We start from the raw sequence: 9,986 nt of genomic DNA, 5'->3' as shown, positions 1-9,986 counted from the left end.
ACTGTATATTGTAGCACTAAAGGTTATCTCACCAGTTTGCATGGGTGAGGCAGGAGGGAAGCCACTGTACTCCAAGTGATGGTCCCAAGCCCGGGTAAATGGGGAGGATTGTGTCAGGTAGGACATCTGGTGTAAAATCTTGGCTCAAACATGCACGTTATAATGAATGAGATTTCGGATCGGTTAGTTGGTCAGTTAACACAATATTGGAAACGACATCACTTGGAAGATACTCAAAGGTACCATACCCATCAATGAGGATTGAAGCTAACTTGTTTTTAATGCCACCATTAATAGCAGATTGATGGGAAATTAGGTAAGGACATCACATTGAGGGTGTCAGTGTAACACACTGAGGTGGTGATTCTTTGTGGGACAGTGAAGTGATTCTTCACATTTGCCTGAAAACTGTTAAAGGGTATTGGCTGTACATGAAGATGTGACAGCCAGTGGCTCCCTTTGCTGTTTTTCATCCTTGTTGAATAAGCAAGTAGTATTTACAATTACAGACGACACAAGATTTAATAAAGAACAGCACACCTTCAGAACTCTGTCGTGTATATACAGTTTTCTGTTTCCAAAATTGTGATATCCTCAAATTGTTGTTGGTTTGAGCAACATATTGTATCATGATAGTGTTATATCATATTGTGGGTTACTCTGCGATTTCTACCCCTAGAGAGATTTTTCCACTGTGAGAGAACATAAGACTCCAGTGGGGTGAGAAAGGCAGACCCTGTGTTAACATCAGTGATTACTGGTGCTCAAACTCAGTTAAACAAGATGGAAAATATTTACCACCTGTGGTCGTGTTATTTATTTATTTATTTATTTTTTGAGAGCTCACCCGTGTGTTTTCCTCTGCTGTTTATATTCATCTGGATACAAATTCATAATATGGGCTACAGGTGTAGAAGGCACTGCAGAGAGGGATTTAAGAACATGACCAGGGCACATTTACAGTTACTGTCATACTGTAATTATGATTACCCTATAAAACCTTGCATTGCATAATGGAAAAACAAAGACTGTAAATTAATTATTAAAATACAGGATATATTTTTATATTTTCTGATCTTTATTGTTTTAGTGCTATGGTGAACTAGACACTCATTTTAACAACTCATCATTAAGTATCTTGGTATTAGAGAGAGGAAGTCTTTGCGTCATGTGTATGTAATTTCCAGTGCTGATTTCTCTTGTGTACACTGAGACTAATTTGGCTTTGAGGCCTGAGGGACTGTGGTTGATCGAGCTGATCGTTGCACTGTGGTTAGGAAGCTTGTCAGTCAAGCATTTGGATAAAACCAGTGCTACAAATACTACTACTGCTACCACTGCTGTTCCTGCTATACCTCTAATACTCCTTTAACAACCATAACATGCATACACAAACTTATACATGGTGCTACACAAGCTCAATACTGAGACCAAGGTTTCAGGATACAACTTTTGTTTTTTCAATAGGAAGAGGGCCATGTGACGCATCAAACTTATTGGTAATGTCACAAGAAAAGCAATGGTGTGCTTGGTTTCAACGTAACTTTATTCTTTCATGAGTTATCATGAGTTATTTACAAGTTTCTGACCACTTATAAAAATACAGCAGTTAAAGTGAAACCTTTGAATTTGAGGTGTCATGTCATACTGTATAGTTGGCTTACTCTGGCTGTGGGCTTACCTTGCTACATGGGAAAACTGCTATCTGAATTTTTCTGTACTTAACATTTTCAGCTGCCTTTAATACCTGTTATTAAATTTTATATTTTGGGGTACTTCAGTTTCTTCTAAAACATTTGCTCACTTAAGTTAGAATGACAGTTTTGAAGTTGGGTTTTTACATTGTCATGGTACAAAAGGGGAATTCAAGTTTACATAAAAAAAATATAATCTGTGTTTTTTTTTATTTTTATAAATAATATCCGTATGACCTTCAGCTGCTCCCAGAGGTAAAAAAAAGAAAAAAGAAAAAAAGTTGGACTTGGCTGTAAAGACCCTGGTATAAACATGTTAGAGCTTAACACAATTTCTTGTATTAAATGGAAAGCTGCTGTTCCTCTTGAGTCTTGTGAGTCATCCAAGCAGAAGGGCTCCAGGTTCATGGGCACTGCTCTCATCTTACACTTGAAAATTACAAATGCAACTAGATAAACAGAAAAAGAAATAGTTTAAAAAAAATAATTCTTTTTTTTTTTGCCTGAGGTGAAACACAAGTTATCTTTATTATGGAACACACTTTTAGATGTTTTGTATGTCTATGACTCAGAAAAGTCAGTTCTTTAACTGTGACTGAAATTGGTTTTTTTTCTTTATACAATTGTTCTCTCTCTTACTAAACCGATACGTACAAAATTATGACAAACACAAGATGATATAATCATAGATTGATTATTTGACAAATAAAAGCAGGGTATAATGAAGTCTTTTAAACTCTTCTTGTTAAACGATCAGCTGTTCATCAGCTGTGACTTTTTAAATCAAGTCTGTTAATTGTGCTTCTTATCAGTAATGAGTCAAACCATTAAAAACTGAAGAATACATTTTGACTTCCGAATCACAAAAAGGGGAGCTGAGTCATCTATATGATGTGATCATTTCAAGAGCTCGAATATGACTCATGCAATGCAAGTTATTTCAGAATGCGTTAAAAACACAACTGGCTTGTGATGATTTATCAAACTTATACAGTAGAAATGACATGTTATGCAACATTTTTATCCAGTTGCAGACTTAGATGGCGTGTTTGCTGCCTGAATCACTTTAATAAGCATTGCATTTCTGAGCTATTTTGGAGTTAATGCAAATGTGAGACTGTAATGTGCATAGTTTAGATAACTAAACACGTTGGTTAAGGTTGGATAGACATTGTGATTTTGTTTAACAAATTCTATACATGCTAATGTTACCTAGCTAGTTGTCAGCAACCAGTAAAATGTCTTATACATTTTACATTTACAAAATTATCTAATGCAGTCACAAATGTCCTTTTAAATATATTTGGTATAGCACATTAGTTATTCCCAACCTCAGGTGTTTGTAAGTTAGTGTGCTCCTAGGTAGTTTACAGCTCTCCCAAGTGTGGATAAAGTGTGGAGGGTTGCATCAGGAAGCATATCCGGCTTAAAAATCTTTGCCAAATATGCAGCTCCATCGGTTGTCATGTCCCCTTGAGTTCTTCTTCTTGTGTAGCACAGTTATATATAGAAATATAAGTACTAAAGGCTGAATTTATGATTGACACAAAATATGACAATGTCACCTCAACCTCAATCTCAATAAAGAGATATCTGCATGCCTGGTAATCATTTTCTAGTCTTTTATTGACCATTCATATTTGTTTGGATGCAGGTGGACAGTGAAGAAAAAGAGGGACTTCATTTGCTGAAATGCAGTATGGCATTTCAGACATTCGTTAAAAGAGACCACAAAGTTTTGAATTGTATATAAACCAACCAAATATTGGTTGGTTGGCCATTGCCCCCAAAAGCGGAGTCAATACTCTTATTGCTTCCCAGACTGTCTAAGCTAAATCTATTTCATTACATTTATCAATAATGAGTTTCCATAATGTGAAAGATTTAGCACTACTGAGGAATCTATAGAAACTCCACACTGCGCTCATTTGTTCTGACATTATCACTGAGATGTTTTTACCTGTGAAAGCAGGAAAAGCATCACTGCAATGAAAAATAATAATGGATGGAGCCACTGTTGATAGCAGGTACCCAGTATGTCAGTGAGTATACTGATTCTGGATTCAGTCTTCATTTTGGCTGTGCTTTTCTGTTCTGTTCCTCTGCAGCTGGTGAACTTGAAGAGATGAGTGAATAGACCAATAAAATCTGATTTCCTGTTCAGCAGATGCACTGTATAAACATTTAACAAAAGGGCTTGGGTTGAGACACAATGGAGGAGCGGGACGGGAGGGGTGATGTGATCAACAAGGAAATTCTCTTCTTTCCATGCACGAGGCATCAATGCATTTTAGGAACTGTGTCCAGTATTTTAGGTGTTGATGTTATACTATTTTTTTTGGTTACGTTGTTTCATGCCACACCAAAGAGAACAGGGTTATGATGATGCTATACTTGTCATTTCAAGTGTCCCCTCCGAGAGTCTTGCCTACAGCATATCAGTGTTTGGACAAGCCAAAAGACAGGGCATAGATGTGACAACACTCTCCAGCTGTGCCAGACATTTTTCACTGGAGAGTGTAGGAACAAAGAGCTCTCATCTGCTGGTGATTCTCTCTGTGTATTATGCTGGAAATGACCTTTACAAAAAGGGAACAAACTGTTGCAAACTATTTCTCGTGTTCTTTCAAAAACTGCATATAAAAGATAACATATTATGTTTTTTGTCCTTTTGAAAGTGGTCTACTGTCTAAATTGTCGCAGGAAAACCCCCCACAAAACAATACACACAATTATAAAGTGTTGCCTCACGATTTACAGTTGAATCAGCATCTCCAAGAAAAACAAAACCCTCTCAGGATGTAACTAGGATGATGCCTCTGTTGCCTTAATTATATATATAAGTTCGTAAATTGGTCAAAGAAAGATAAATTCCCATCTCAACTTTAATAGAACCTCGGATGAATTACTCATTCAGGAAAAAAAAAATGAATGTAAAAAAAAGGACAGTAAATTTTCACAATTAATGAGCTGCAAGCAGCAGCTGTTTTTCTTAATTAACGACTTAACAAATAGCTGATTGTCAAAGTTACTGATTAGTCTACTTTGTTAATTATACAAGAAAGTCAAGTAAATGCGTGGGTCCCTAAGTGTGCACTTCTGTGGTATTGATATTTATCTCAATATTTTAATGTTTGATTTTTTTGTTAGTACTTTATTTGCTCATTGCTCATCGTTGTTATATAACTTGATCCTTGTTTTTACAGATGTCACAAGTGTTTCTATAATATCCCTGAATATCTGTCACCAGTACAGATGTGTGGATTGCATGACTGCAGCTTCATGCATGTGTCAACTGGACTTCTTAAAATAAGACCTGTTTACTAATTACTGTTCTCTCTTAACCTCATTAGATGGAAATTTTTCAGGCTTAACACATAGAGTTAATCTGTTGTGATTAAAATAACCCCATTAATTCACTGATAAGGGATTATGTCTGGTCAAGGATTATTTAGAACTAGATTGACCAGTGTAATTTCTTAAAATTGTTACTCCCTCTGACCACTTTGCTTCTGTCATTTCTCACCCTGTTTCTTCAGCTTTAGGACTGTAAGGGAACTGGCCCCGCTCTGCCATCCTCCTCCTCTAACATCACACTGCGTTGCACCACAGTCATGTCCTTTCCCCACTGTGCCCGACCCATGGAGAGTGCACACCCACCCAGATAGGATGCCTGCTCTGCTTGATACCCTGCATCCCCTCCTGCCCATTACCACCTCCTCCTTCTCCTTGTGTGTACCTGCTCTTGCCAACAGTTCCTTGCGGCCCCCCAGGCTCCACCCTGCCTCGTTACAACATGGTGGATGATTTAACCACCATGAAGGATGATGTCATCAACGCCAACACGCTGGCTTGGCTGGTCTGTTCGGGCGTGTCCATCCTTGCCAACACTTGGAGTATCCTTAGTGTCAGTGCCAAGCAGAAGAAGTGGAAGCCGCTGGAGTTTCTCATCTGCACCTTGGCGGGCACACATATCCTCAACATGGCCATCCCCATTACCATGTACTGTGTCATAACACTGCGGCGTCAGCACTCCAACTACGAGTGGAATGAGGGTCTGTGCAAAGTGTTTGTGTCTACCTTCTATACTCTCACACTGGTCACCTGCTTTTCGGTCACCTCACTCTCCTATCACCGCATGTGGATGGTTCGCTGGCCTGTAAACTACAGGTAAGACAACTGATTTTGTTGTTTATGACTGACCCTAGTTATAATCTTTATTCAAGTTGCCTAAATTTTAAATGTCCATTTCATCCAAATTTCAGTTTCAAGCAAGGTATTACACTTTATATATTTCAATGTTTATTTGCTATGGTTTATACACATCTGCTTCTGATGTTTTTCCAATCCAGTACATTTCATTCCTCACTCTGAACAGTCATTACTGGAAGTATCCAGTAAGTATCCGAGTATCGGAACAGTTGAGACGCATTTTTTCTAAACACACTCTGTGGCTTTTAAACCCCAAAAGAAGCTGCGCCAAAACTTGGTCCACCCCAAGGATCAGATCTCCTGACACAAACAGAGTAATATAGTGTACGCTGTTAAGTGCCAGGAGGATTGCCAGGATTTATACATCGGGGAAACCAAACAACCTCTGGTGAAGCGGATGGCACAACACAGAAGAGCTACCTCGTCAGGCCAGGACTCTACAGTCTATTTACACCTATAGGCCAGTGGACACTCTTTCAATGATGAGGATGTACACATCCTGGACAGGGAGGAACGCTGGTTTGAGCGCAGAGTCAAAGAGGACATTTATGTGAAAAGGGAAAGACCATCTCTAAATCGAGGAGGGGGCCTAAGGGTACATCTTTCGCCATCTTACAATGTTGTGATTGCAGCCATTCCCCAACTCTCTGTGAATGGCCATTGCTCAGTGGGCTTTGATCAGTGGGCCTTGATCAGTGGTTGTTGATCAATGGTCATGAGAATTTGCATAATTAAGATTAAGGAACTGACCTCCCAGCCCATTGTTCCTTCAGTGGGCTGGTTTCAGTCATTATGCAAATGCACTGTTTATAAGATTGGGGAAACCTGCAGTCAGCTGAGACTGAAGAAGTCACTTGGATGAGTGACGAAATGTTTCTCCCACAAAACGCTAGGTCCAGATGAACAAAATCAACCTTTGGAGAATTACTGGAAGAACTTTCTATTGAAGAAATGGCTGCTTTATAAGCTGTTGTCTAGTTTTATCTCCAGATAAAAATAGACCAAAGTAAGAGATAATACTTTGTTTTGTAGTTTAGGGGGAACCAAATCTTTAGGTTCACTTGAATATTCAATCACAGAAATGTCAGTATAGTGGATACAGTATTATGTGTGTTTTTAAAAGTAAAATAACATAAATAAATGCAGTGTGATCTTTAGCACAGAAAACATAAATGTGTTTAAAGGCACTTTTAGATGTTAATCTCCTGCAAGGCTCACAATCAATCCTTGAAAAATTCTATAGTTAAGCTTCAGGTTTTTTTTGGGCCTCTTCCTTTGACAACTTCTCACATAGGATATAGACAGATTTCAATTTTTGTGGCCCATCACCTTATTTACCTTTGATTTTGAGTGTGATGCTCTTCATCATGCAAAGACTGTCCCCTGCCAACACATCTGCTGGTTGCAGCTATTTGGGGTAACACCATGTGAAACCTTCTAGACTGAGCATCTGCCAGCTCTAGCTTTCACCTTCATTTGGCTCCTCATAACATGTGATAATACTAAGTAACACTGAATAATAAAGATCAGGTTCACCTCACACTAACAACACCATTTTGGTCCTGTAAGATTTCCAAGAAATCTGCTGTTCACACATAATCAGATGTTCTAAGGAAAGGTTCCCTTTCCTTTAATATGAGATTTGGATGCTGTATCTCTTCTGATATGTACCAGTGCTGCTCTGAACTGACACATGCTAATGATTATTAAGAAGCACCTCTTGATTTGTTCTAAGATAAGATTGTAATTTATCATGATAATGAGTTGCACAGCAGACCATATTGACTGTTTAAATGATTAATGTGAAGGTTTGTAATTGGTGCATCTTAAGAAAATTTGAAGCATAGCTCAGAGGCCTTGGCTTTGTTGCAATTTAGCTGTTACATTCAGAGCTCTAAGCTCTGCCCATCAGGTGCAGCATAATCATTTGCAGTCGAGTGCATTTTGAGAGCAAATACTGTAGGAAAACAGCCAGAGAACCTATAAAATCAGCTGTCGCATCTGCAGAACACATACCAACTAAAATGTGGTGCATGTGGTGAACATCAGTCTTCTGCTGCATCACTCTTTCTCTCCTGCTGAAAATCTACGAGCGATTACATCCTGTGGCATCAAGCCTGCAGATACTAAACATGTTTTCAACTTGGCCAATTTTGCAGATAAGCAGACATTCAAATAAGATATGCAAACTTCCTTTTAAATCTAAGCCCAATCTTGCTATCTATATTGCTTCTGCAGCTGCCAGTATTGGCCGATGCCCACACAGTGATATCAAGCTTTACACAGATGCTTATATCTCCCTCGTCTGCTCCCTCACTCATCTGACTGTAGTCTCTCTGGTCTCCTGTCTGGGAACACTTTCCACTCAGCAGCTTGTCTTCTTCTGTTCAAGTCACCTTTAACAACAGTATAGTGGAGTGATAGCTCAGGTGATGCACCGTATAATTGCTGTTCATCTTTCATTTAATTCGCTCCACATTTGCCCTGCTGAGCTAGCATGGCTGCCTTTACTCTGACATTAACATACACTGAAGGCCTGAATTATGAATTCCAACCTTGTACTTAGGCAGCTGTGCTCATCACCCTGCGTTCACTATCTCTTAGGAGGGTTTTTTCCGCTCACAATGCTCTCAGTCTGGTAATAGATTTATGCAGTTTGGTGATGTAACTGTCCCCATGTACCCCAGGCACAATCAGGAAAGGCTAGCATTATTACTCATTGTGACAACAAGACCTACTTGTCTTTGAATGAAGCCATAGTGCAAAGATGGAGGCTACTGCAGTACTACTGCTACTGCAGGCTATTGTAGTACTCTTATTGCGTCAGTGTATGTAGGCTTATACTTTACTACTTTCAAATGTTTTCCATTTTATTTTGCCAATCTTTTTATGTAAAGCCATCCATTCTAGCCAGTGTGCCCCATTTCTCTGGAAGTGGAGAAGGGAATTGGTGATATGCATTTTGGTTCTCATCGGGAGGTATATTTGGCTTCCTACGCTAAAAGAGCTGACGCTTAATGAATTAAAGCATCTTTTACCACACAAATGAACCAGTAGAACCATATTAACTGTACTTTGTTACACAATAGAGGCATACAATAGTCTATACTTACATGTTCTAGGAACTGAAAAGGATATTTTTATGTATGACACACACACACACACACCTATATTTGTGTGTGTGTGTATATTTTTGCTTATGTCTGGAACAACTCAGTAATCCTTGAATACAGTAATCTATCCAAATGTTTTGGCAGGTTAGCATACTCTTTCGTCATGTTTGGGAAATGAGAATGCCAGTCACTGCTTGATATATTTTTAGATGTATGTGTGTAGTTTCTGCAAACCTTGAAAAGTGCCACATCGCCAGAGGTCACAAACACATTCAGCAAATTGCTCGACTGTAACAATTACTTGGAGGTGAGAGGAAACAGAAATCTCTTTGTGTTGAAATGGACCTACATGATAAATAGACCGAGGGATATCAAAGGCAATCTTTTACCATCAACAAATAATCGATTTCCTTCCACATTCATCTTCAGTTTATCTAAGCTGTGCCTATGTGGGTTGATGTTTTTATCAGCTTATGTATCCCAGCTTCATATCTGCCATTTTACAGTATTTTTCCATGGTTGGGTCTGTTTTACTTGTAATACTGGTCAGATTTCCTCACCATGAAAAAAAAGTCAAACACAGACCTCGTTATCAGTGTTCTATTTGAATCATTTTGTTTGAATTGTTGAGGACAGATCGCAATTACTGTAGGTGCACTGTTTGCCAATATTGTATAGTGTGTGTCTCTGATGTGTAATGATTATGAGAAGGAGACTGAAATCCTCCATGTACTTATAATATTGCAATATTGCTTCATAAGTTACTTTAGTACAGTCAGAGTAGACCACACTGTACTTGTTAGGCAAGGCAAGGCAAGTTTATTTGTATAGCACAATTCAACAACAAGGTGATTCAAAGTGCTTTACAGAGACATTAGAAACAAAAACAAATAAAAAGCATGATTTAAAATTGATTAAAACAAGCAAACAAACAAACAAACTAAATAACAAACAAACAAAACAGTAT

At 38.4% G+C, this 9,986-nt stretch overlaps 1 protein-coding gene across 2 annotated transcripts in view; it reads left to right on the top strand.

The window, feature by feature from the left end:
- gpr153 (G protein-coupled receptor 153) overlaps positions 1 to 9,986 on the top strand; it is a 34,755-nt gene that overhangs the window by 10,923 nt on the left and 13,846 nt on the right. For both annotated transcript variants that reach the window (XM_005733000.2, XM_013910787.1), the window contains exon 2: positions 5,234 to 5,864. In XM_005733000.2, coding sequence (XP_005733057.1) covers positions 5,491 to 5,864 — 374 coding nt within the window. In that variant the 5' untranslated portion in view covers positions 5,234 to 5,490. The remainder of the gene's footprint in view (positions 1 to 5,233; positions 5,865 to 9,986) is intronic.

This window comes from Pundamilia nyererei, unplaced genomic scaffold (assembly GCF_000239375.1).
Source record: "Pundamilia nyererei isolate P.nyererei 1_Seehausen unplaced genomic scaffold, PunNye1.0 scaffold00049, whole genome shotgun sequence".
Taxonomy (NCBI): domain Eukaryota; kingdom Metazoa; phylum Chordata; class Actinopteri; order Cichliformes; family Cichlidae; genus Pundamilia; species Pundamilia nyererei.
This window is presented reverse-complemented; position numbering and strand designations above follow the sequence as displayed.